Genomic DNA, 27,666 nt, shown 5'->3' on the forward strand with positions numbered 1-27,666 from the left:
TGTCTATACCATTTAACAACTTTATCTAAATATTAATTCGTAATTTATTTTCAAATAAACAACTAAATCTGATATATGTCTCCATCGTCATTTAACATTATTTGAAATCAATATCCTGATCAGGGGTGGTCTGAGAGTGATATTTACCTATTCCCACCTAGATAGGTATTTTCGTTATTTATACATCTTAACATATTTAATACTATAGTATGAAGTTTTATAATACTAGTAATAAACAATTTCTGGTGATATAAATTGCTACACGTACGCTTCTTCATCGTTTATGGATAAAGATTCATAGTTGATCAGAAATGCAAAAAGGATGCAAGTGGAAATGATTTAAGAGAGGAAGGGGTATGAATTCTACATCCAACTTAATGAATGTGTGGTGCTAGTGAATGCATTGCACTAACTCCGTTCTAGAAACTTCTTCATGTTCTAGACATTAACCCCACCAAATCAATGATGATTATCTTATATCTTACACCTCTTGTTATCTTAAGTTGATTTAGAGAATAGTAGGACTGAGAAACAAAAAAGTTCGGTATATTTTGAAAATATTAGAGCATCGATAATCCTGTGTGATTTTTTTACACAAATGTGCGTGGAGCGGACGCAGAAAAAAATGTTGGTATGTGTTCTATCAGTAATAATGTATCGCACAAAACTCATACCAATAATATATTTAGTACATTTTTAAATTAATACAATACATTAATCTTACTTAAAACTAAATTTATATCATTGTTTTTTTATACTTTGTATTCCTCATTAAGTCATTTTTTTCATTCTCAAACCAATTTTTACCATATTTGTCTTTGTTTCTTTCTCTGATTTCAATTCCTTGATCCCTTAATTTCTGACAATTGATATTTATTTGCATCAATTTAATGAGGGCGAAAGCTGATATTAATTGGTCAATTTTAATATAATTAGCAATATGAAAATTAAAAAAGAAATTGGTGGTATGGGCTTAAAAGCCCATCTACCAACATAAGGTCATTAAGGTGAGTACACGGTACACCTATAGAAGCACATAGTATAACACAATGTATAGCATGTTATGTGATCTAGAAATAACATAACATGCAACTAATAATTTTTGCTTGAATAACTTGACAAAGTCTACTTGAGATAAATAGAAATAACTGTATGTGGGCTTAATTACATGAACTTAGAAATGTATCTACATATTTACCAGGTAATTTACAATTAGCTACACAACTTTGAACTTGGTGTACAAAAGTTGTTAGACTTTTGATCCTTGCGTATGTATTTCAATGTTTGCTATCCAAATTCAAATTGTTTGTGGTTGGTTTCGTCGGTGTTGCATTAGTTTACTTTTACCAAATCTTGAATTTGTGGGCGTGTGCATAGTTTATGTGTGTATAGAAATGGTCATGCCCATTCACACGCCAAAACTAGCAACAAAAGTTGGAATTCAAAACTATAGCCCAACTTACAATTCACTATTCTAGATTTAAATAATTGTATACATTGATTGAATGTGGTCTACAAACACACTCGACGCTCACTACATCTTTAATATTGACTTTCTAACTTATGGTTACCACTCTACATAGTATTTAAGTTTGACCTTTCTTTTCTCCTTTCTAGAAGCTAAATATACTTAATTTGTAATGTCACTTATAACTCTCTATCCATAGAATATGTAAGGAGTGATTGTCGATGCATAGACATAAATAAGGAGCGACTTTTACTTCTGGCAGGGTCGTTACGATATCCCTTACATTGCATTGTATTGGGAAAAAACGAATAAAAAATGGGTTCGAATGGATGTAAAACTAAAAAAGAAGATTTTTGTGATTCTACTCTATCATACGGTTTATTGGCAGGATGTCTTAGTCAATGAATCTCCTTTAATTTACTTAATATTAATATGTTACATCTTATGTATTTTATTGAGTGTTGAGCTCACTTATAGTTGTAGATAAAATTTACTACCTCTGTCCCACAATAAGAGTCCATGTTTGTCATTTTAGTCCGTCCCACAATGAGAGTCCCACCTAATGGGCCGCTGAGGTACCGTGTTTGAACCCCTCCATAGCGATGTCGGGCCGGGTTATGGGGGCGCCTGGGGTGAGCGAATCACCTTTTGTCCCTAAGAGTCCATGTTTGTCATTTTAGTCCGTCCCACAATAAGAGTCCATGTTTGTCATTTTAGTCCGTCCCACAATGAGAGTCCACTTTCACTTTTACTATAAATGGTAAGTAGATCTCACATTCCACTAACTCATTCTACACACATTTCATTATAAAATTAATATATAAAGTGGGACCTCTTACTCTACTAACTTTTTCAACTCATTTTCATTTACATTTCTTAAAATCCGTGCCGAGTAAATGTGGACACTTAATGTGGGACAGAGATATTATTTGACGCGCAGATAATTTTGGAAAAGTAGACAACAACAGACAAAAATGTAAGTATGTATTTTATTGGGTGCTGAGCTCACTTATAGTTGTTGATTTGGAAAACTACACTGATGCTGACAAAAAGGTTTTACAACAAACAAATGCGACATAGAAAACCACACTTAAAATCTCATACATATGCAACTTGTAATTTTTCCACAACCACCCAATATACAAGTTGGATTCTATTGCAAATGGTATTTTTAGATTTCGATACCTTATGTGCTACCTTCAACGCCAAATGTAGCAATAATATTAATATGGAGCAAAATTATCAATAGTGCTTTTGGTAGCCACACAAAAATTAAATGATTAATAACATGTATAAAGTCACAAGTATTTTCGACCATGGTCTCATGACTCTCATATTACCATTGTTACACTTTGAAATCTATCATAAAGGATCATACTTATATATAGTTCACCAAGTACCATGTGTGTTCTATTGGATAGTCATGTCTTGTTTATATTAACTGATCAATAAGTTGGTGAATTTATATAGGAGTATTAGTTAAGGGACAGATGGTATGATATATATGGTGAGATCAATGATTGATTGCTAATCAAATTAAATCTCATTATTTGTCAACACATTGTTAAAAAATTACTTCAATAAAACATCTCCCTTTTAATTTTGCAGCAAATTTTCAAACTTTATAGTTGGTTAAAACTGTTCACAAGTCATTATGTTTTTGGCATCATTTTTGCATAAATTTATGAAAGAGACGTAGTTGTTGGGGAGCAATATCATTTTCAAATCCTCGTCACCTCTTTACATATATACTACTAGTATTAAATATATATCATTCACTTAATCACTAAAAATCAAAACAATCAAGATCTCGGTTGACCCCTTCACATTTATCTTGTTTCTTGGGTAACAAAAGAGAAACAAACACATGTTGATGAAAGAGATAAGAGGCACAAATAAAATCCCCAACACAAGTTAAAATTTATCAATCAAAGTGCATGTACAAAGGATTTTTTATACTAGTATATACCGGTTAATTGGACATCGATTTAATAATACAGTGACCTAGCTCTATATCCATGATACCTCAATCTCTCATCAAAGATCTCATTTACAGACAAAGAAGTTGATTGCTGATTTCGCCCCTAATTTCCCAAAAACTTCGAAAACACAACCGCTTGAAGAATCAACGGGCCTTCCACAAATGAATAATCAAGGTGACCAATTTGTACACTTTTGTCTATCTAGTTAAACCCTCATCTTCAAGCAGCTCCTGTTGCAACTCCATTTTGGAGGAAAAAAATTCGAGCAACTTAGTTTCTCAACTGATTAAGTAGCAATCAACTTCATTGTCAGCAGTTTTAGCTCCAATTGTGAAGCTTAAGTCTTCGCTGCCACACAATGTTAATAAACAAGATGTGAGAGGGACTTCATCAACCTCTACTTCTCTTGATTGACAAGTGAACTGGCAAACGAATTCATCCAAAGCTTCTTTCATCCACATGGCCGCACAAGCTTCCCGAGCTTCATTCACAGTCATCTGCAAGAAAATGATATGATCCCACATCAGAGCTAGTACCATAAAACAGCATATTCACAAAAGTTAGCATTTTTCAGTTAAGGGTTCAATTCCTAATAGAGAGTGAAGAGGCTCAAGGGCATACCCAAACTCGATGGCGAAGGCTTTTCTCTGGCCATACTTCCAATTCCTCGGTGACATACAAGGGAAACATTGATCCCTCATGATACTTCTCTTGGCTTTTGCTCTTGAAAATCCATTCACCCAATTTTTGCTGCAGTAATTGGAAAATAAAAGAGCTTTAGATGATGAATCTAGAGGTGTGAATACAAATATTGGCCCCATCAGAAGAGAGATAATCCAAGACATACCCCTAGAAGGCCAACTACGCCGGCTTCCTCTAAGGTCTCTCGTGAAGCTGCCAGTTCGATATCTTCGTCGAGTTCCCATCCACCCTGATGAATTCAATCGCAAATCGAACAATGCTTAGACCAAGGATCAATTATATACTTTGATGTCATAGTTTCGGTTTTCATAAAAATTAATTAAGATGTTCATCAATTTTTACCTTAGGGAACATAAGTCTTGCACTCTTTTGAGAGCTGATCAAAAGGATCTCCAAATCATCAAGTGTGATATCATCGATCAAATGAGTTTTTTTGGTGTCTCTGATTCTATATGGAATACATCTACATAAATTTGCACAAACAGGAAGAAATATTAGGCACAATTCCATAAATAAACAATTTCAAGAAAATAAACGCCACGGTGGCAATTCAACAAACAGTTGATGAACAATACAGAAAAAAATCCCCAGATCAAAAAGAGAAATTGAGAATCAAGGAGGAGATGAGATACGTACCCAACAACCTGACGAAATCCCTTATTATAGCGCTGCAAATGCCTCCCGGTGCGAGACGGCATGGCAACAAGCTTCTTGATTTGCATGATTAACAAACGGAAATGGAAACCCTTATTTTATTGGGGATAATGATTTAGAAATAAGCGAAAAAATGAATCTTTTTTCCCCGGGAGAAACGAAACTCCCTCCAATGAAATCAGAAGGCTCAGTAAGTAAAGGAAGGGTAAAATTCGGTTAAAAACAGTTGCGATTGGCTCCAGAAAAATAGGCAATGGCGACAATCTGCGTCTCTGAAATATGATGATTTCCTATGTCCAAGAATTAAAAATTGGAAACTGGTAACGGATTCTTGGCAAACTAAAATTGATGCTTCTGCTTGTTGTTTATGAGAGACAACAAATGGAAGGTAATAATTGAAGGTTATTGTGGATAACTGAAATAGTTGGAGTTGTTCATCCATTGATTATATAGACATTTTGTACAATGGGTGGGGTGGGGTGGGGTGGGGTGGGTGTGGGGGAAGGCTTGAAGCCTAAACTTTTATTAGGGGATCTAATTCATTTGGAGTTATAAAACCGAAACATATTTTGGTTACATAAATTGTGATTAGTGCATTTGATAAAAAAAGTACTCCTACGAAAAAATAAAGTGGGTAAATGGGGAGAAAATAAAGTAGTAAAATGATACTATGATTCAAGTAATTGAGCGGATAAAGTATATATATATAATTCAATTTAAATAGTAGTAATTGATTATTATAAGATTTATATTATTAAAAAATGTATGATCATATTTTATTATATACGTATATACTATGACATGAAAATTTTCTTTTATAGTAGTAGTAGTAGTATATCTTACAATAATATTGCATGTATGCTGTACTATATGTGTAGACAGTAGACCCATGTACTAATAACCCAATAAACTTTTAATTTTGTGATGGAAATCAAGTCTATCTTTTAGTAAGTATATTATGACGACTATAAAATTGCAACTTTATGAATATTATGGGTTGCAAATTGTACGGTATTGCTATTATATTGTCATCGTATTTTTCTCATAATAGTAATTTTCAGTGTGTATTTTAAAAAAATCACGTTCTTATTATCTTATGCATTAACATGTAAAATAAAAATAAATTATAGGAATATATATATATAATTTGAGTTCACACAAATAAAAGCGATTGGCAGGCATCTGGATTCCCTCATTGTGTGGCAGAAGGGGGTTTGAATGATATAGTACTTATTTTAATTCATTATTAATTGTTCTTTAGTTTTTGAAAGAGTAATGAGTAATTGTTTGATCACGACACGAATAATTAAACCTAGTAATCTAGTAGTATGGACGCGCCTGCCGTTGCTGTCGAAGGATGCCAGAAAAGTCGACTGAGTTCGACAAACCACTCCTGCACTGACACGTGTGCGATGGCGACGTGGAATTATTAATTTAATTTATGATCCTTCAATTTTTTTAATTATTATCCCCTCCGCCCATAAGAGCATCCGCAACGCGGTGCCGTCGCCGTTCCTATGCCGTTCCGGAGGAACGGTTTCGCGGCGGCACGCGTTGCAGCGTGCGTTCCGTCGCCATTCCGTGCCGCCACCGTTCCCATGCCGTGCCGCGTTTCGTTCCTCCGGAACGCGGAACGAAACGTTCCGCCACGCGCCGAGGCGACGTGGCGGACTCCCATTCGACGCGTGAAGCCCACTCGCTGCCCCGCGAGTGGGCTTCGTCCCGATGACGCAATAATTCATTTTTTTAAAAAAAATTTTCGAATTTAATAAAAAAAAAAAAAAAATTTTTTTATTAACGGTAATGAGACCGTTAATTTTATAGCCGTTTGTTTTTTTTTATTATTTATTTATTTACTCTATAAATACTCCTATTTCATACTCATTTCAATCACAAACACACATCTATTTCTCTCTATACAAGAACGGTTATCTATTCGTGCAAGGACACGCGACTCTAGCGCCCACACCCAACTCCAACATGATCTAATTGAGCACATTTGGGCAAACTTTGGCGGATGAAATTATTAAAATTGTGTACTTTTATTTTTTTATGATTTTAATTGTGTGCTTTTTATTTTTTTAAGTTTAAGTTGTAACTTTGTTTTAATGTTGTGTGTTTTTTAATAAAATGTGTTTGTTTTTTTAATTGAATTGAGTTGAAATTAAAAAAAAATGAAATTGAATGAATAGTAATTTAAGGAACGGTTAAGGAACGGTTAAGGAACGAGGGTTGCAGGTTCCGTTCCTTAGTTAAGGAATGGAGTAAAAAAGTACAGTGGGGCCCTCAAATAGTGGTTTAAGGAACGGTTTAGGAACGGTATAGGAACAGCGTTGTGGATGGCCTAATAAACAATACACTCTTTATACGGTAAATAGACAATGCACTCTTTATACGGTTTATAAGGATTGTAAATAGTGAAATAAGAGTAATATATATTTTTTATAATTTTATAAGAAAAAAATAAGTTAACAGAATATGAGACCCATTTCTATTTATAAATCTTGATATATCAATAATATAATGTTACGCAAATTATAACCGACCAATACCACACTACAAACAAGTGGAATGCATGGATAACTATATCCAATTAGTAATGCCAATAAAGCCAATCCATCAGATTATAGACTAATTTTTCTCGAGTTGTGAGTTAATAGTAAGTACTCCATATATGAATTACTATTATTTGTGCATACACTGTTAATATTATCAATTTTCATTATTATTCAATAATAATTAATAATACTGTCTCTTATTTCGTTTCAAAATTAAAACATAATATTAACTATGTTAAATAAGCAAATGATTGACCCATATATAACAACAGCGTTTCAATTTCTTAGTTCAATGATAATATTATCCAGAGAAAATATATTTACCATAATATTAATAAATTATTAGTGAAGCCATAATAGTATAACAAAAAACATTAATATAGTACTACATGATTTTGAAGAGAACTCAACATTTCATTAAATCTGCATTAAATGATACGATCTTTTATGTAATCCGAAATCATAGTTAATTAGCCATAATGTAGTCTAATAGAATCACTCAAAAAATTGTTACTAGTTCCGATTTTGTTCGTCTTTATATTATTCTTTAAGAAATTATTTCATTTACTTTAATACCTCAATGCCGATAGGCGATACAAAAGTGTTTTACTATAGGAAGAAGAAGAAAGGTAAGTGAAATTTTGTGATAAAACACCATTTACTATCCTAGATCTTGAATGTTATTTTAAAAAATCATATATTCATTTTATGTGATTATAAAATTAGCACATTCCTAAACCTAATTGTTGGTTAGAGCCGAAATAATCATTGCAGAGAGAATCCGTGTAACAGGCACATATATCATCTGCACTCTTATTTAGAATAATAGAGCAGAGTCAACTAATTTGCACAAACAACCAATATTTTGTAACTAGGGGAATCAAATTAAGAATACTTTGACTATAACTGGGTTTTGATTATGAAACCACGATTCCACCACTACTATTTTTTTTTTCTAATTTCACACCAAAGCTTGAATATTTTCTTTAAATCATGATCTATAGTCGGTTGTGTTTCAAATTATTATGTACAGATTATATTGTTCATACTTGGTTTGTTAAGTACTTCACGCAATTAACAGAAATAATTGTTTGCTATAATGATTGGGTGATCTAATTAATTATTATGCTTCTTAATTTATTTGTTATAGTATATATTGTTATAGAGATTTACTCAAACATGAACAACTGAATATACTGAAAGGCGTGAACAACACTTTCATATCAAATCAATTTGGTGGTTCTATCAATATTTGATCGGATACAAGGTTTAGAAGTTCCGTATGTTGATTCTGGGATACCTCTTTGAACCGAAAAAGATCAATAAGAAGATGCCTGAAATTAAAACATCGCGTCTCTTCACGAAGCATTGCGTCTCTTCCATTTCTTAACTGATGTTAACAGTTTTTTAAGGAGTTTCGAAAATTGCAAATCACTCATTCGACTATCAAAAATTATATTTCCGGATGAATTTTCTACATGGCAACTTTAATGGACCCCAGCCAGGGGCTTTGCCCCTTGGACCCCGCAACTCAGGGGCGCTGCCCCGAACCCCGTCTAATCATAATGAATTCAAACAAGTGTGTACTCCACACTTCCAAACTTATATGATGTCTCATTATGATAATATTGATCAATCAAGTTAATCCAATTACACTAAAATAACCAATATATAATATTGGAGGATTTTCAGTGGGTGACTAGGTCATTACGAGACGCCTAATATCATCCTGATTCCTGCATGTGAATAAAATAAATAAAAAAGAAGTTAGATCTGTGAATTATTGCAACAAAATAGAATCCCGAGACTTTGGTAAAGCTCGCATATAGAAAAATAAGATTGTGTATTGCTTTAAACTTTGTAATCTTGTCTACATAAAGAGAAAGACAGGTACATGTGCATCACTTGCAAATTAACAGAAAACAAACCACATGCCAATCTATTTCTCAACTTTGCACCTGAATTTTATTGTAGTATATACATAGTTTGGTCAATAGAATCAATACACTATGTTTTCTAGTTTTTAGTATATTGAAATATACTGCATTATGTGATCCACGTCTAAAAAGTATTGTGGAGTACTATTTTTTTTCAATTATACAAAAAATCTCATACCGCTGAGGTGGTGAGGAAGAGTCCAAAACAAGAAGCAAAATAATGAAACGACAACAAAAACACCAACAAATCTCATGCAAGGCTAACAAAAACATAAGGTCCAAAGCTTACAACTAGGCTAATCAAAACATACTGAAGAAAATAAACAACTCGCATCACTAAAGAAGAGTCGTCCACCAACCAAAAATCATAAGAACGACAAGCAGATAATAAAAGCAGAGCAAGATCGGACAAGAGGAAAGACATCACCAGTTCAGCATCAACCAAAACAAGAGTCGGTAGGAGATGGGATCAACTTGCTCCTCATATTTATTGTACTCATTGTCGCTAAACTTGGTTTCAACCCTCTCAATCTCTGATGGCACTCCAATTCTCTAAGATTTGTTTGGAGAGTAAGGGAAGTGTGGGTATCATGTCATCCTCGAATCCAAGTACCAAGAGTACTCAAACTCCCAATTAATTACTCCATATCTAAATGGAACTCCCAATTAATCTGATTATAAACTTCATATAATATGGAGTACATCAATTTACAATCAGTTTTCATTAATTGATCAATATATTCTGAATGGAGGGAACGTCGAGAAATATTACATTTTGACGCATTGCATTTCCATGCAAACGTAATATAGTAGTGAAATGTTGTTTAACTATAGATGACAAAAAAAATTAACCACTGAAGTTTTGTAAAATACTATATAGGCCATATTCCATCCGATATAGGGAAGTGTGTCATGTTAAATAAATATACTTTTAATAATAAAATTAAAACACGCATGCTAATTGCGTGTGTTTAGCACTATAAAAGTCCCTACATCTAGATCCAATTATAAATGAAAAATGTTCGCAAAGTGTCGTTTTGGAATAATTAAGGGACCATTTTACAATTATAACATTTCAATTTTATAGTACTAATAAAATAATTAAATTTGAGTAGACCAAGTAGAACTAGTTGTTGGTTGGGGGTTAAAATTCAAAGTCAGGCCACGCGCGTGGGACTCGGTGCAACGGATGCTTTTGAAAACGTTTTTATTAGTAATTTTTTTGGGACCGTGGCTACGTCGCGTTTGCCACTCATTTCTTTATTTCTAGTATCTTGAATTATCTCACTTTCCGATTTTTTTGTTTTTCTTCTCTTTTGGCATTTATTCCAAAATGGATGATTAGAGATTAGAATAATTCCTTTGCCACAGAAAGGTTTAGAATATTACCCACTTCCGCAACAAATTGTTTACTAAAATTCGTTTGTTTGATAGTGATATAACACTTGGTGTGTAAGGTGGTTGATGCTTTTACCTTATAAGTAATCGATTGCTTAATTTGTTATATGCGGATTATATCAATTGGTGAAAGTATGGTTATTTAATCTAATAATAAATCAAAATATAAATTCATTATTATGTAGGGCTTGAATTTTGAAAAAACAATGTAGTGAGTATCCGTTACTTTTTTCTCCCTTTTGCGATTAAATACACAATACGACATGTATATCGGTATATATAATAAACAAAACATTAGGTAATATTGATACCAATACATGAACTCAAAGAGTTAAAGTGATCACGAATTAGAATATATATTTTCCAATGGTAGAAAATGATGTTGCTATGATCTGGATCACATAATAATGTGATATTATTCGAGATTTGACAATTTTAGAGGTGTTTGCTTATTTCCCTTATTTATTTTTTCTCGTGGATATGAAATTAAAGGACTATATGTATGCTTTTGTATCAAGAATATGCTATTTTTTAAACCGTGCATATATATTCTAGGATATAGATAATGATATACAGCTACAAGTCGTGTCTTCTTATTCAGACGTTTAACAGATCACTAATAATCATATTAAGGTAATTTAATGGTTTAAATGTAAGGCCATCCACAATGGCGTGTCCTAAAGCCCGCCCTATGCACCGCCACGTCAGCATTTTATTCTCATGCCCTTCCACCTGCAGTGGGGCACCCTAAGCATTTTACTATTGTTTTGTTATTTAATTTAAATGTTTTCAAATATATAAATACAAACTTATTAAAAAAACACAACGATTAACTAAAAGAACGGCAAAAAAATCATTGATTAAAAAAAAGAACGGAATCCATTTTATAGCGTAATTTGAGAGTTGAAATGTGAATCGAAAAGTTACAAATGAGAAGTGAAGCCATAGGTATATATATATAACAAAATTTTTGAATTTTAAAATTAAAAAAAAACTAAAACGCGTTGCATCGTCCGCGACATCGTCCGCGTCGTCCACAGTGGGCGGACGATGACGTGGACGATGTCCTATCGTCCACGCTTCGTCCGCGGACTAAGCGTCGGGCGCGGACGACGCATCGTCCGTCGTCCGCGGTGCCACAGTGGCAGACGATAGCGCGTCCGATGCATCAGACGCGCTATCGTCTACCCCATCGTGGATGGCCTAACAAAATCCCAATGGTTTTGAGCTAGTTCTAAGTCTCTTAAACTAGCAGAACACAACACAGTGCTTGCAAACAATGAATCTACTAATCTTTTATGATAATCATACTCCTAATTTTGTGCATTTTACTTCGTTGGTCACATCCGTGAGAGTATTACAAAGATTTTGAAATGTCATGTATAAATTTGTTTTATTTAACTAGTAGTACAACATTATTGCAAAAAATGGACAAATATTATGAATATACATTTTGTACTTATTTAGTCTCTCGCCTTAAAAGGGGGTTATATTGTCTAATTAATTGAGGACAACGGATAATTAAGTCATTGATTCACATTAAATTGTCACCAATTAGTAACATACAGAGACGTCTACGTAAGATGCAATAGGATTCTTCCAAATCGTTTAATATCTATATTATTTATTTATTACTTCTAAAATACTACTCCATAAATTAGGACGAGATTACGTTGACAAACTTTCATCATATTATCTACAACATATCGTTAAAAAATTATAGTTTATTTCGTTTGATCCAATACTATTTATCGACACGGATAGACATGTGCCTTAATAGTTATTTTGACAAACACATAATGATAACAATAAATTGAACCGTTTTATCCAAATATATGTAACAAAACCATTAAAATATGAGAAATGTTTATGGTTAAATTTATTTCAGAATACAAGAAATATACGTTTCTAATCACTTTGGACTAAGCGATATGTTTTTTAAATATTTGTATATAATATTTTTTTAGTTATACTTAAAGTATGAAATGTCATGGTATTTTCTCTCAAACTAGATTTTTGTTTGAATCTGATATATATCTCATTTTGTATTCCGACCATATATTCGTTACATATTCTAATTAAGTATTAATATATAGTAGGCTTTGTAACTTTTTGGCCATGTTTGATTGCAAGGATTCTGTCTAGGAAAGTAATCTAATTCCTTAAATTTAAAATTTCTATGTTTGTTTTGATTTTTAATCAAACTAGGAAAGTAATCAGAATCCCGAGAACAAGGAAAGTTAGTACAACTTTATAGGATTATGAATCCTAACTTTTCTTTGGTATTCTTTTTCCTAGTTTTAGAATTCTTAAATCTTTAATGCAATATATTATTATTATTTCAATGTTTTAAAAATAATTTAAAATTATAAATCATACTTTATTTCAATATAATAAATAACTATAATTAAAATTATCATAATTATAACTATGTTATTATAATATTTATATATAATTGTTATTATCATAATAATAATTAATAATTTATTAAATAATTAAAAGATAATTATATAATATAAATTATATAATAATAAATATTAATTATTATTTTATAAATTACTAATTAATCAATAAAATCGTAGAGATATTTTAAAAATTATAAAATTTATTTATTTATAATATCCGTAAATACTATAATAATAATAGTATCTATTATTGTAATATTTCATGTAACTATAATTATAATTGTGTTAATATATATTGTAATGGATGATCCATATTTAAACTATCCACCGTAATAATAAATATAATTATATACTTATTATTATTTGTAATTAATAATTGATTCAAAAATTTATTATTATTCTTCTTTATAAATAAAATAGTTACAAGTATATTTTTAGTATGATGTTTAAATCAGATATAAATTTAAAATCTTGATATTTTCTAAATGCAAGAAAGTAAAGTTATTGGGAATCATATTTCGGAGATTCATTTTCCCAGGAATCATTTTCCTTGTCAACTTTACTTTCCTGCCAATCAAACATGGCCTTGGTGACATTCGTGGAAAATTTTACACTACGCACTACTTCAGTCTGACAGCTGAAATATAATACGTAACGTTTTTTTTTGTAGTATAGTGATATTTGTTTATCGCAAAGTACAAAAAACTTTGAAAATTATAAGAGAGACTTTACACAATTATTAAGATTATCACTTAAGACTTTAACCATTATGATATGAATCTAACACGTCACATTTTAAATCAATTTAATTAAAATGACTCGATAACAGCTCATCCGATTCAATTTTAAATTTGCTTGCCATAAATACTGCATTGAGTTTAGCCTCTACCCTCACTATAGTGTATACCAATTCACCAAAACTAGTTTCCTATCTTTTTTATTACTATTATTATGAGTTGAATGACAATTATGAGAAAACATCCAAAAATCTAAATGTTAAATGAAGAAAAAGCAATCCTGTAATGTGTTAAACTTAGCCAATTATTTTCATAATAAGTAAAACATGAAGTGCTTTTCTTAGAGGAAAGGACATAAAAAAAACTTCCTAATTTAAAGTTGTTAGAGCATCCAAATCGGCGAGCTGCAGGCACCGATGTCCGCCGCTGCGCTCTTGCTGTTGGCACGGTGCTGCTCGATGCATCGAGCATGTCCGTGCCAGCGAGCAGCATACGTGGCAGGCGGTGATTGGCCAACGGCATAGCCGTTGGCAATTTGATTTTTTAAAATCGGATTTTAATTAAAAAATCTAATTAAAAATAAAAAAATATTTTCCCACTTCCCAAAAAGTTATATCAACCACTTTTAATTTATTTTCAATTTTCCCCCAAAAATACACATTTTCATCTATAAATACCCCCACTCTCACACCCAAAAATTCACACCACACAACACAATTCTCATCTACATCCTCTCATTTCCATTCTCAATTCTCAATCTTTCTTCCACTCCTACAACATAACAATGTCCGGCCACGGCGATCACCGCCTCCGGCTCCCATGGTTGGAACCCCGAGTGGTTCGGTTCACAACCATTTCCTAGTCCGGAAACGGAATATTCGGCCCCTTCTCAAACCCAAGGTTCGGAAGTTCCGGGTGGCTACCGGCTTTACCCGATCGACGACCAAGATGCCCCCGAAGGGCAATACGGGTGGACACCCGAGCCTAGAGCGAGGTCGAGCGGCCCCTCCCAAACTCCAACTCCTCTTACTCGCGGTGTCCGCACACCGTACACTCCGGCGGAGATGTAGCAATTGTTCAAAGCGTTATTGTCAATCTCCGAAGATCCGGAGGTTGGCACGAACCAATCCGACGATCATTATTGGTGGCGCATCTGTCGTCGGTACAAAGAAAACCGGCCGGCTGGAACAATCGAGCGCAACGAGAGTATGGTTCGCAACGCCATATACAGAGGCAAAGAAGAAATCCAAAAGTTCCAGGGGTATTACCTCCAGGAAGAGCGGTCGGCGAGGAGCGGCCGGAGCGAGGTTGACATTAGGGGTGGGTCGGTACGGTATACCATACCGACCGTGCCATACCGCATACATACCGGAAAGTACGGTATGACAAATTCAATACCGGTACCATACCGAAACACGGTACAGTACACCGTAAAAAAACCGAAAAGAAATATTTAAAATAACAATTCAAGTGTTCAACTATTTAAAAAAGCCCAAAATAAAAAACTTCATCACAATCAAATCTTGTTCATAGCATTCAAATTAATAAAACTTCAACATTCAAATCTAAAACAATTTATGAAGTCATGATCAACAACATTATCTTCATTTCTTACAACCACGTTGTCTTCATTTCTCAAAATTCCACAAAAAATCGTTGAAGATGACCCTGCATTTGATAACCTTTATTAATAGTCGAGCATAATCACAATACACAAACAACCAAACCAAAAGAAATGTATGGAGTGTAACATCCATATATCAAAACACCTAATTATTGCAACGTAAACTTGCTCCTGCAGTTATAACTCAACGGTTAATTCATATTTTCACAGATTTAAAATGCTTTTTAATTTTAAGTCTGATATTTAAATGTCAAAACAATTTATTAAAATGTCAACACAAATATGTGTTGAAATTTTAATGTAATCGTATTGACATTTTTAAGAAAATGTGGCATTTAAACGCACTCTTGTGGCTATGTGGGGTTAATGTGATTGAAAAAGTATAATCCAAAGTAAGAGAATGTCGAATATTCTTTTGTTTATCATTTCACAACTTTTATTTCGCATAATGAAATAAATATGAAGAAATTAAAATGACCCGTGCATCACACGGGAGTGACACTAGTTAGTAATTTAAATTGGACATTTATTTCTCTTTAAGAATTAAGAATGACTGATCAGTATCATATTTATTCATCATTCAATTTAAGTAGTATATAAAATAAGATAGCATACAATGAATTAAACACTAATTAAACGATTTGATTCATTTTCAGCTGCACATATTTTTAATTGACATTTTATGAAGTGGGACGAAGAATAAAACAAAAATTTTAATTACTTTGTATATTTGGAATATGACATTACACAAAGAATCATATACTAAATGGTGTGAGTTAATACAAATTCTTTCAAATGTGCTCTGTTGAAACATATTCCCGATATCGTATTTCCAATCTTCTTTCGGTGTTATGTGCTATTGTGTTTATTATTTTTGATAGGATGAGTTGATAAAAAAATAATTCAGGTTAATTTTGAATTTGTTTGAATAAATTATCATTTGAATGTTTAATTTTATTGTATTAATTGATGTATTAATTTTTTTAATGTAATATATATAAATGTAATATATATATTACAACACATTTAATATTAATATATATATAATAATCTATCGGTATACCGGGTATACCGGTATACCGCAGTATAGAAAAATTGATACCGTTACCGTACCGAAACACTGCGGTACGGTATCATACCGTACCGGAAACTGCGGTATACCGAAAAATCGGTATTGTCGGTATTTTTTCGGTACGGTAAGTCCGGCATTACGGTATTTCGGTATAATTTCCCACCCCTAGTTGACATCATCAGTTCCGCCTAGTCGACCTACCAATCCATGAATTACAAGCCGTTCAAATACCTCAACATTTGGCAGGAGACGCGGTCGCATCTGATGTATAGGGGAGGCGTAACATCCTCCTCTAGCGGCTCCTCCAAACGGTCAAGGTCGGTATCCCTATCCGACGCCGGCTCCGAAGACGTGGCTAGCCAACTTGCCGGAGCTAACTTGAGTAGCCCCGCCGCCGGCCCGAGCGGTTCCCAACGCCGATCGCAAGGAAGGAAGAAGGCGGCGGCCAACCCCCGTCGCGCCGCGACTCCATCCGCCCCCGATCCCGCTCCCGCTCCCTATGTGCCACCTCAACCCCCCACCAACTCGTTGTGGGGGGCGGGGGTTTGGCCCAACTCAATTTGGCCGGTAAGTCTAATAATATGACCCCCGAGCAACTTCGATCGCATGTAGCGATGATACGGGGTCTCCAAAGAACGTTGGGGGTATTGCCTCATGATGACTAGTCTTCCCCGGATGTAATTTTTACTCTTAAATTGTGTAATTTTTATTTTTTAGTAGTTTAATTATGTAATTTTTATTTTTTAGGATTTTAATTATGTAATTTTTATTTTTTAGGATTTTAATTATGTAATTTTTAGTTTTATTGTAATTTGTAATATTATTTCGGGTATTTTTAATGAATTTTAATTTTGTGGAAATGTTTTTATTTAAATTGAATAATAGAATGATGAGACCCTTGTGCTCGTCCTTGCGGAAGAGCACGGATGTGGGTGTTGTGCTCTTGACTAAGAGCACGCAGAAAAAGTGGGGCCGGACCCACATCCGTGCTCCGTGGCAACAACACGCATGTGGATGCTCTTATTCCTTTTGAAATACTTGAAAGGGGTAATAATTGAGATTGTGACATCAAATTATATGATGGGCTATTTGGCATCAAATTCTTTGTCCACTGTCCTATACTATACCACTTGGAATTATTAGGATTGACTTGGGAGTCTTCGCTAAATATTTTCTTAGTCTTTATTAATTTATTGAGAATATAATTAATTAATTATTCTTTAAAATTTAATTATTGAAATGTTAAAATGAATTAGAATCGTAGAACTTTTGAGATGCTAGGAGGAAATTGGACACAAGCATAATACTTATGCTTTATCTCTATGTACAATTTTATTCTTTCTAAGGAAATTTGAACATATGCATATATTCGAAACAAATAGTATTTTGTAATTGAGATCTATTATGAATCACTATTAGTATTGGACTATTGTCTAACACATCACGATATAATGCCTCTTAATGAAGAAACCTATGTGTTTGACTGAACACGTTAGCAAAGAGGTATCAGTGTATCACACGTACCAATGTTGAATCATGCTGTCTACTGAGACCACGATACACCCTAACTAGATCTCACCAATGTCCTTCAAGTCAAAATCGTGTGCACATTTACTCTGCTAAAAATGGTTGTGTTTAGACCTCCAAATTCACATCTTAAATATTTGGCTTTGGAAATTGATGATTTAGAGTGATTCATAGTATGATCGTTCTTACAACTTATAAATTCAACGGACTCTATCTTCATCAAGGTCAAGAGTCAAGTGTAGGCCAATGAATTATGAAGCCCATATTTTGAGAGCCCAATTAAATTAATCCACACATAACACCTTACACATTCGATGGGTCCGTTTTGTCATATCCCATTGATTTTCATTACCAGTTCGACAGCTCTATTTCTTTTTATCATCAACATGGGTGTTGAATTTTTCACAAAGTGTGAGTTGACGAAGGTTAGCTCCCATGTCCCATTACAAGTGAGGCGTTTCTTTTTGGCAGTTGTTTTGCGAAGATAATAATAAATAGTTAAAATGAAGAGAAAATAAAGTACGAGAGAAAATAGTATAGAAGAAAGTTGTATATACATTATTATCTTACTTACTTTACTTTATCTCTACTCTAACTATTTATTATTATTTTTGTAAAACAACGTTCGATTTGGAGAGCCTCACTACTTCCTCCTTTTTCCCCTTACTTTATTAAGGTATATAAAATTTTGTTTGATCCTTAATTCTCTACTTTTAAATAATAGATGGTATTTATTAAAACTCAGTGCAACAATAGATAATACGGAGTATGTATTATTTCAAACTAATTATCCATCCCATATTCACATGCGACGGCCGATTATTACTGTATATGACAATATTTTAACTATAAAAATTAAATTAAATATTAGTATTAGATAAATTATAGTACTAAATTATTTAAAGATTCCCTTAATTAGCATTTTGCGTCCGGAGTCAAACGACGTCGTGCAAGATAGAACTAGTCATTATCAGTCTTCACCTCTTCCATTTTCAACAGAAACCCTAGAGCTCGCATTTCTCCGATCTAATTTTGAAGAGTTACAAATGGCGATGGCTGCTTTGAGACGCGAGGGCAGGCGGATCGCCGCCCCTATCATTTCTCCCCATCCTATCAATCCCCTCCGCTCGTCTATCGTTCCTTCGGAGTACGATGCGATCTGTTTTGCTTTCACTTTTTCTTCTGTATGTGGTGGTGTTGTTGTCGATGATAATAAATATGCACGCGCGCGCGTTTGGTTGATTCCGTTTTAGCATCAGTTTTGGCTGTAGCTTCATTTGGATTTGTGCCATTCCTCGCCGTTTCAAACAATGTTAGGGGTATAGGATTTGTTCTTTATCGCGTTATTAAGTGTGAATTTGTGTTAATTTTACTGTTATGTTTGTAAAGCAGAAGACTTGGTGTCAATGCGGCACCTTTGCAGCTAATGTACAACATGTTGGTTTTACAAATCACTCAATGCGGCATCTCTTGCAGCTTAATTGCCTCCCTTCATTGTGTCTGATTGCTAGTGTTTTACGAAGCTCGTAGTTGCATTAGCTTATCTTTTGTCATCTCTGGTTTGTGTTTGTAGTTATGGGTAGTGGACATATAATCTTTTTTCCTGTTTTGGCGGGTTACAAAGTTGTGAAATGTGCAGATTTAATTGGGTTCCTCACGTTTGTCCCTTTGGCCTCGTCTATTGTGTTGGACCAGTGGCGTGTCATGTGTGTCTAAGATGAAAATCATTCTCTTGATGTTATTTATAACTTTGACTGAAGCATATCTTATATTCTAAATAATCAGTCACGACTCAAATATATCTATGTGTATTCAAATCTTCTTGATGTTACTTGTTAGCCCGAGAAACATTACATCTAAGGATATTTTTGAAAAATGTTTAGTTAAAAGCAAAAGGTATCATGCTTAAAATATGGGATATGTTGTTTCTGATTATATTATTGAAGGGTAATGCGCTACACCATCATGGACTAAGGGCTTTGGTGGAAAGGTGAAACCAGGATTTAACTGATACTAATAAGAAATAGATAGGTTCAAAGAAAATATTAGTAGCTGGTTACATTGATTAGGTAAATATTACCCCTATAACAATTTTGGACCTATGGACCTCATGCGAGTCATGTGACTGAACTTGCAGTGAATACTTTATAAAGAACATGTTACTCTTAAGGTGACACATAGAAGAATTGTTACTGTATATACAATCCCGTGTATGTTATTTTTGGGTTATCAATATTTTCACTTTGTTTGCATTTTAAAAGTTGCATGTAATATTCATAATCAATTTTCACATCTTTGCTTCTAACTGAATACGCAAATTTCATGCCAACAGGGATCAATCTTTCTTGGGAGTTCGATCTGTGTCAACTCAAATTGGTATGATGACTCTTGAACCACTGATGATATCATCAGTCAGTTACCAAATTATTATGACTCTTTTATGTTTGACTGAACTATTGTGATAGAAAACCCACATATCTACAGTCCGCAATCGTATGAAGAGTGTGAAAAATATTCAAAAAATCACAAAGGCTATGAAGATGGTTGCAGCTTCAAAGCTCCGAGCTATTCAGTCAAAAACTGAAAACTCGCGTGGTCTGTGGCAACCATTCACTGCTCTTCTTGGTGACCTTCCAAGTAAGTTTGTGTATAAATATTTTGGTCCCTCATTGGGTTCAGTGTATCATGCTGTCTACAAAATACACTCTTTATATTACAATCAGTGTTGTTAGGGTCGCGGGTCGGTCTGGGGCGATGAGGCTGGAATCCGGGGCAATGGGGCGCCGGGGCGAGGGACCCACGAATCGGGGCGCAAAATTATTTATTATTTATATATTAGTAATAATATTGATTAAAAAGAATTTTCGCTAATATATAAATACTTGTACTCCCATAATATATTCCGTTAGGAAATATATTTAAAGTTCAAGCTTGACATTTGGGTAGAAATGAATTATTGAAGGAGTTATAGTCAATTACTTATTTTGATATTTAATTAATGAATTTTATAATTGAGTATTTTGGGGAAAGATGAAAGGTGGGTAGAAATAGTAAATTAATTAGTATAGAAAGAGGAAAGTAAAAAGTTGAAATGATTTAAAGGCAAAAAAGAGGCGGTGGGTGTGCCTAGATTTTATCAAAAGATGACTTCATATTAAAATACTACTCCCTCCATCTCTGAAAATTGTCACATTTCATTGTTTCACTCGTTTTAGAAAAATGATAATAAATAGTTAAAGTGAAGAGAGGGTAAAGTAAGAGAGAGAATAACATAGATGAGAGTCTTCTCTACATTATTCTCTCTCTTATTTTACCCTCTCTCCAGTTTAACTATTTATTATCATTTTTCCAAAACGAGTGCAAAAAATGAAATGGGACAATTTTTTAGGGACGGAGGGAGTAATAAAAAGGAAAAAAAATCAGCTTTCGTTTTCCTTAACAACAAAACGGAACAGTCGCCCAGGGCGCGCCCCGACTGCGCCACACGTATCTCGCAGGGCTCACCCATGTTGGGGCGAAGCCGGCCTCGACCCTGGCGCCCCGCGCCCCAGGCGTGTTTTTAACAGCACTGATTACAATGTCCTTGTTAACTTAAAGTCCATGGTGGCTTCTGCACATGAATTTGTCATTAGAGGAAACTGGGAAAATATGATATTTCAAAAAATCTGAAAATTGTGTGGCTGAATATTAATACGAGTAGTTCAGTACAATTCTGTATCATCATATGTTTTCTATGTTTTGATAGCAATTGGGTTCATCTCAAGACCATCACATTATCGTTTTTCTCATGGCTTAACTTACCTATGACATTGAGCTAAAACATACCTTAGCCATCCTAAAAAATATGTTTACAATCATTAGATGTCATTAAGGTTACTTCCATCAGATCTTATGGTTTACTCATCTGGACTTGGGATCCGTTCCTGCCAAGCTCTTATATTTTATTTAATTTTAGGCTTATTGACTCACATCAGTTGCATGATGTGTTTTGGTTTTACAATAAGCTCATCAAGAAACTCGCAAAAATAGCTTTGGTGCGGATGACAAAGAGTTTGTTAAATCATTAACTGTTGTGATCACCGTTTGTCTTTGTCTGAAATATATCCTCTATTTATCTATTTAACAATGCCCTTATCAAAATACAGTTTATTGGCCTGATATATTTCCTGCATAGATTAACTCACCTGGCTGCTAGCATGCTCCTATTGAGTGCTTAATGTTTATCTTACATCCTTTGATCATAAAAAGACCACAATACTGTTTTGTTTCTATAAATGGTATGCTCAAATCTCAATTGAAATTGTTATGCCTTTATCTCCTCTGCTGGTAAGCCCTTAAATAGCTCCTACAAATAAATTCTAACTTGTACCTATTTCCTTAAAGACATGACCTCATTCTGTATTCTGCTTGTCCACGTGTTTGAATGCATTAGGTGTTGATGTGAAGAAGACTGTTGTTGTTACAATTTCCTCCGACAAAGGTCTGTGTGGTGGTATCAATTCTACTTCAGTGAAAGTTAGCAGGGGCCTCAAGAAATTAAATTCTGGTATCTTCTGTCTCTCCTTATCTTCCTTCTTCCCGATTCTTATATAGAAAAAAAATCTAGTAACCATAAGTTACGTGGTTTAGGTCCTGACAAGGAATGCAAGTATGTTATTGTGGGAGAGAAAGCCAAGGCCCAACTTGTTCGAGACTCCAAGAATGATATTGAGCTAGCCCTAACCGAGTTGCAGAAGAATCCTCTGAACTATACTCAGGTTGTCTTTTCTCTGTGCTTTTTTTTTGTTTTACCCCTCTTGTAGATGCCTCTCCATCATATTATTCTTCCAGATTAGAGACTTCCAATTAATCTAATGCTGGAATCTGGTTCATGTTTTCTCATCACTTCTTGACTGAATTTTCTAATCCTTCTGGTCTGTACAGGTTGCTGTGCTTGCTGATGACATCTTAAAGAATGTAGAATATGATGCATTAAGGATTGTGTACAATAAGTTCCAATCAGTGGTCTCATTTATTTCATCAGTATCCACTATTTTATCACCTGAGGTAAGTTATTGCATCGACTGAAGTCACTGAATTTTATGATAACTCATTTCGTGAAAGTATTTACATGCTGCATGCTAATTCCTTCCAATGATGATATAGATTGTTGAGAGAGAATCTGAAGCTGGGGGTCAACTTGGGGAATTGGATTCTTATGAAGTTGAAGGTGCTGAAACGAAGTCAGAAGTGCTTCAGAATCTGACAGAGTTCCAATTCTCATGTGTATGTTTTACCTTTTCGACTGATGATTCCATATCTTATTAGATCTGGGTTCGATAAATAAGACTAGGACAGATTTCTACTTTCGACCAGATTTTAAAACTCTTAATGTCCTTCAGGTTATGTTCAATGCTGTCTTAGAAAATGCTTGCAGTGAGCAGGGAGCTAGAATGTCTGCAATGGACAGCTCAAGTAGAAATGCTGGAGAGATGCTTGACCGCCTCACCCTCACTTATAACAGGTTTCATGCCTATCTCATTGCATTATTATAAATACAAAGTACATGCGGGCGTTTGCTGACTGGTTTATTCATGCACCAAAACGATGCTAGCCAAACTTTCTGTTTCAGTCATTCTATTGATAAAAAGTAATCAGATCTTTGCCAACCAATCTAATTGCTCCTTTTTGTCTACAACCAGAACTCGTCAAGCGACTATCACTACAGAATTGATAGAGATTATATCTGGAGCATCAGCATTGGAGGGATAATTGCTTCTCTAGTGAGACGTTGACGAAATAATATTTCTTGAATGGCACTTTTAGCGATACCTCCATTTGAGGTTTTTCGGGTACTTAAATAACCCCCTGGCTACCTTCATGCAAGGGATACTGGTTTGTGCTTTTGACTGTGAGATCTACTATTTGTAATCTAATGTTCTTGAGAAGTGTTACTGAATTTTGATGATCTCTACTGAGTTCCCAGTTAAATTTATGGAACGAGCTCTTATTTCTTTCAATGATAATTTAAATTTCTTCTTGTTGTGAAGCTTTATGGCTTGTTTTCGAATATCCGCTTTCTTTGTAGTCGCGCGTGTGAGTGGTTTATTTTCTCGCTCTTTTCCATTCGACTTGGTTTGTTTCTTTTCGATACGGTTATTTTAGTAGAGCAGGAGGTTTTTGTAATTATAGTTGAATAAATATGTACCTAAGAGCGCGTTTGGTTGTTAGGTTTCGGACAGATTATAATTTTTAACTGCAATATACATAGTGTTTGGTTAATATATCTTTCTTTTCCGTGGCCCGTGTTTAAAGTGGTAGGCCCGCACTATTCATTTATTATTCGACGTGGTAGAATCGTGATTTTTTTGGGTGTTTATAACCCGGCATTGATCTGCGTGCCGGATTAACACCCCTTTTCCCCAATTGCCCATTCTCTATCAGCTCAAAGCTTCTGTGATGGTTCTTTCTTCTCTAATTTAATTCGAATTTGATTTTGCGACGTTTTATTGAAAATTGGGGCGAATAACTCTCCATGTTCGTATAACTCGGTATGATTCGGCTTGTGTTTACAAGCTTGGACTCTGTCGAGATTTCCGGCCTCGACGGAGATTTCCGGAGCTGAGTGTTGTCATATCATGTCGCCTTGTGGAGCGGGTTGCCGCCATTACCTCTTGGGACTGGCCATGAGAAAAACATTCATTTTTGTTATCTTAAATTTGATTTATTGATTGCCTCAGTTTTCAAAGAACACCATCTTTCGGGACTGAGATTTCCCTTGATGATATTCTGTAATTCTGAGGCTATTTTAAAAATATATTTTGATTATATTCTATATGAGTAAAGGCTAAATTTAATCCTGAACATATGCCCATTTTACGATTTTGGTCATAAACTTTATCTTTTGAATTTTTGCATCCTGAACATTTCAACTCGGATCACAATTGGTCCTGAACATTTCAATTTGGATCACAATTGGTCCTACACTAACAATTCCGTCAATTTTTAAACGGTTTTAACCTGATTTTGACCGATTTTTAAACGGCTTTAACCCGATTGAGACTATTAAAACCATCAAAATCGGTCAAAATCGGGTTAAAACCGTTTAAAAATTGACGGAATTGTTAGTGTAGGATCAATTGTGATCCGAGTTGAAATGTTCAGGATGCAAAAATTCAAAAGATTAAGTATATGACCAAAATCGTAAAATGGGCATATGTTTAGGACCAATTTTGGCTTTTACTCTATATTTAATTTTCTGGTTACTTTGCTTCGGATTGTTAACTGGTAAACCAAACGATAAGATTGGCCTTGTGTTTAATTTGGCCTCTATTCAACCAAACAACCAATGGTAATTAGTCACGACGTGCACAGATTATACACCAAAGGTAACCAGGTTTATAAACTTTACCCACCTTGATAACCAAACGACCCCTAAGAATCATCTATAAATAAAAGGTTGTGCTTTTTGAAAAATAATAGTACTGTATTACGAAAATAGAGAGATTTAAGGGATATTTAGTTAAAAATTGTTAATGACTTGAATATGTATATTGAAAATGTCGTATATTTGAGTAAGTTTTTGGTGTTCTTTTGAAGCAAGTTTTTGCGACACCGAGTGACGAAGCATAGTGGCTCCCCCCCCCCCCTCCATTCAGTCTAATACTAGTTGTAGAGAATTCAAATTTAAGGAACTAGGTATGCAGTGACGAAGCATAGTAACACATTTTATTGATATTCTGAATGGGCTGGACCATAAGAAGAGTAATTGGGCTTCAAACAATTTGCTTTTGCTTCCAATTCCCTTTTCGTGCATTTTGCCTGAATAAATTTTAATTTATCATATACAAATTTAAAAATTGGTTGTAAAACCAAGAATACTAGTATCATTTTTCTCACAAAATTCTAATTTCAATGACATTATATTTTAAAAAATTATAAAGTTGTGGACGTTGTGAAATGGCACAGCCAGACAAATTGGCATGGCCGTGATATTTTTCATCAATAGCCATGTTTCCCTCAAAAATGATATTTTTGTAAATTAGTTAATACTATTTTAGTCCTAAATATATGGTCGATTTATGATTTTGGTTCAGAATATTCACTTTTTGAAATTCAAATCCAAAACATACAAAAACGTTGTCGAATATGTCCTTTTTTTACGGTTTCCGTCATTTCTCGACGGTCAACCATCAATTTTGACCCGATTAGACTTAATTTGTGATTATTAATAGGTTAATATTAAGCTAATTATTTTGCTAAATAACTAAATTTTTAATATTTGAATATGAATAGCAAATCTTCTAAATTCACTTAAAATATCTCTTAACTTTTCATTTGAGATAAAAACGAAATGTCAAACTCTCTTCTCTCTCGCCACTTTCCTAAGAAACCCTAGTTCCGATTCCGACCAAGAACCAACCTGATTTTGACTGGTTATTGTGTTGGTTGCCATGAGTTGGAAGGTGTCGTACCCAAACTTCCATTCCAACGACGGTCTCGTCGACATGAAAGCCGCATATGCGAGGAAGGGGAAGTCCATACATCCGCCTAAAAATGAAGCCGAAGAAGGTCCGTTAGCTACTGGTAGTTCTGAAAATAACGATTCTTTGAAGCAAAACGAACAAGGTAGTCGGCAACGTCGAGATTTCTAGGTTCTTCTAAGTTCTAATCCTAGTTCTCAAGCGGAAGTCTATTATTCTCCGACTCCAGAAGTTGAAGACGACATTGAATACTTGGTTTCGCTGATTTTTGGGTTTTGATGGTGTTAGGGTTGATGCAGTGCCTATGACAACATATTTTTTTTAAGTAATTCGACAGTGGGTGTGGTTAAATATTCATGACCAATTCGGAGTAGAATATGAAGGACTACTTTGTCTTGTAATTTACTATCCATTTATTGCATCAATTTGATGTCAGTTTATTGACATAAATTATTGCCTCATTGTGAAGAAGCAATCACATAATTATTAACTTGTCAAAACTACGCATAATGCATCAAACCAACAACCGCTAGAAAATTTAAATATTACACGTAAAACTGGCTAATCGGGTCAAATTTTTAAATATTACATGTAATTCCAAAAATATAAATATCACATAATTATATTTTTGGAATTACATGTAAATTTTAAATATTACATGTAATTCCAAAAATAAAAAAAAATAAAATTAGCTTAAATAATGAAAATCGGCTAATCGGGTTAAATTTTTTGCTAATTGGCAATTGACCGTCAAGAATTGACGGAACCGTAAAAAAAGACCTAAACAATAGCATTTTCATATATTTTGGATTCGATTTTCAAAAAGTGAATGTTCTTAACCAAAATCGTAAATCGGCCATATTTTACTTTACTCATTTGTAAATAGTCATAAAACTGTCTGTTTATATTACTCACATAGCATAAATTTGTATTTCCATTTTAAAAAAAAATTAAAAAATTGAATTAAAGTTTGGTAATCATTCATATAATTAACCCTTACTAAAACAAACTGACCTTTTTTTTCCTTATCAAATCATACTTGTTAAAAGATAATAATACTACTGCTGTAAATATATTGCTTTAATTAGAATATTTATTAAACCAACCACCTGCGATTGGTAGTTATTTCTGATTTTTTGA

The 27,666-nt window shown here is 33.9% G+C and overlaps 2 protein-coding genes and 1 pseudogene across 4 annotated transcripts; 2 read left to right on the top strand and 1 right to left on the bottom strand.

Annotated features, from left to right (window-relative positions):
* Nucleotides 1–3,364: 3,364 nt before the first annotated feature.
* On the bottom strand, nt 3,365–5,231 carry LOC121752488 (nudix hydrolase 18, mitochondrial-like). Its single transcript, XM_042147587.1, has 5 exons — nt 4,789–5,231; nt 4,495–4,615; nt 4,298–4,381; nt 4,072–4,200; nt 3,365–3,947 (listed from the first exon to the last, which is right to left on the bottom strand). The coding sequence occupies exons 1-5, from the start codon at nt 4,872–4,874 to the stop codon at nt 3,729–3,731; spliced, it is 639 nt and encodes a 212-aa protein (XP_042003521.1). The 5' UTR covers nt 4,875–5,231; the 3' UTR covers nt 3,365–3,728.
* A 13,774-nt stretch (nt 5,232–19,005) lies between these two features.
* On the top strand, nt 19,006–24,092 carry LOC121752469 (ATP synthase subunit gamma, mitochondrial-like). 3 transcript variants are annotated; one of them, XM_042147559.1, is made up of 9 exons: nt 19,006–19,211; nt 20,397–20,440; nt 20,549–20,701; nt 22,497–22,610; nt 22,694–22,821; nt 22,988–23,110; nt 23,210–23,329; nt 23,446–23,567; nt 23,746–24,092. In XM_042147559.1, exons 1-9 carry the CDS (start codon nt 19,111–19,113, stop codon nt 23,813–23,815), a joined length of 975 nt encoding a protein of 324 aa, XP_042003493.1. In that variant the 5' UTR covers nt 19,006–19,110; the 3' UTR covers nt 23,816–24,092. The 3 variants fall into 3 exon arrangements, with proteins under 3 accessions (XP_042003493.1, XP_042003495.1, XP_042003494.1); XM_042147561.1 differs by lacking the exon at nt 19,006–19,211 and adding an exon at nt 19,277–19,383 and having other exon boundaries at nt 20,530–20,701; XM_042147560.1 differs by lacking the exon at nt 19,006–19,211 and adding an exon at nt 19,278–19,383.
* Nucleotides 24,093–24,774: 682 nt separating this feature from the next.
* On the top strand, nt 24,775–24,849 carry LOC121753456 (annotated as a pseudogene).
* Nucleotides 24,850–27,666: the final 2,817 nt, after the last annotated feature.

This window comes from Salvia splendens, chromosome 10, assembly GCF_004379255.2.
Source record: "Salvia splendens isolate huo1 chromosome 10, SspV2, whole genome shotgun sequence".
NCBI lineage: Eukaryota > Viridiplantae > Streptophyta > Magnoliopsida > Lamiales > Lamiaceae > Salvia > Salvia splendens.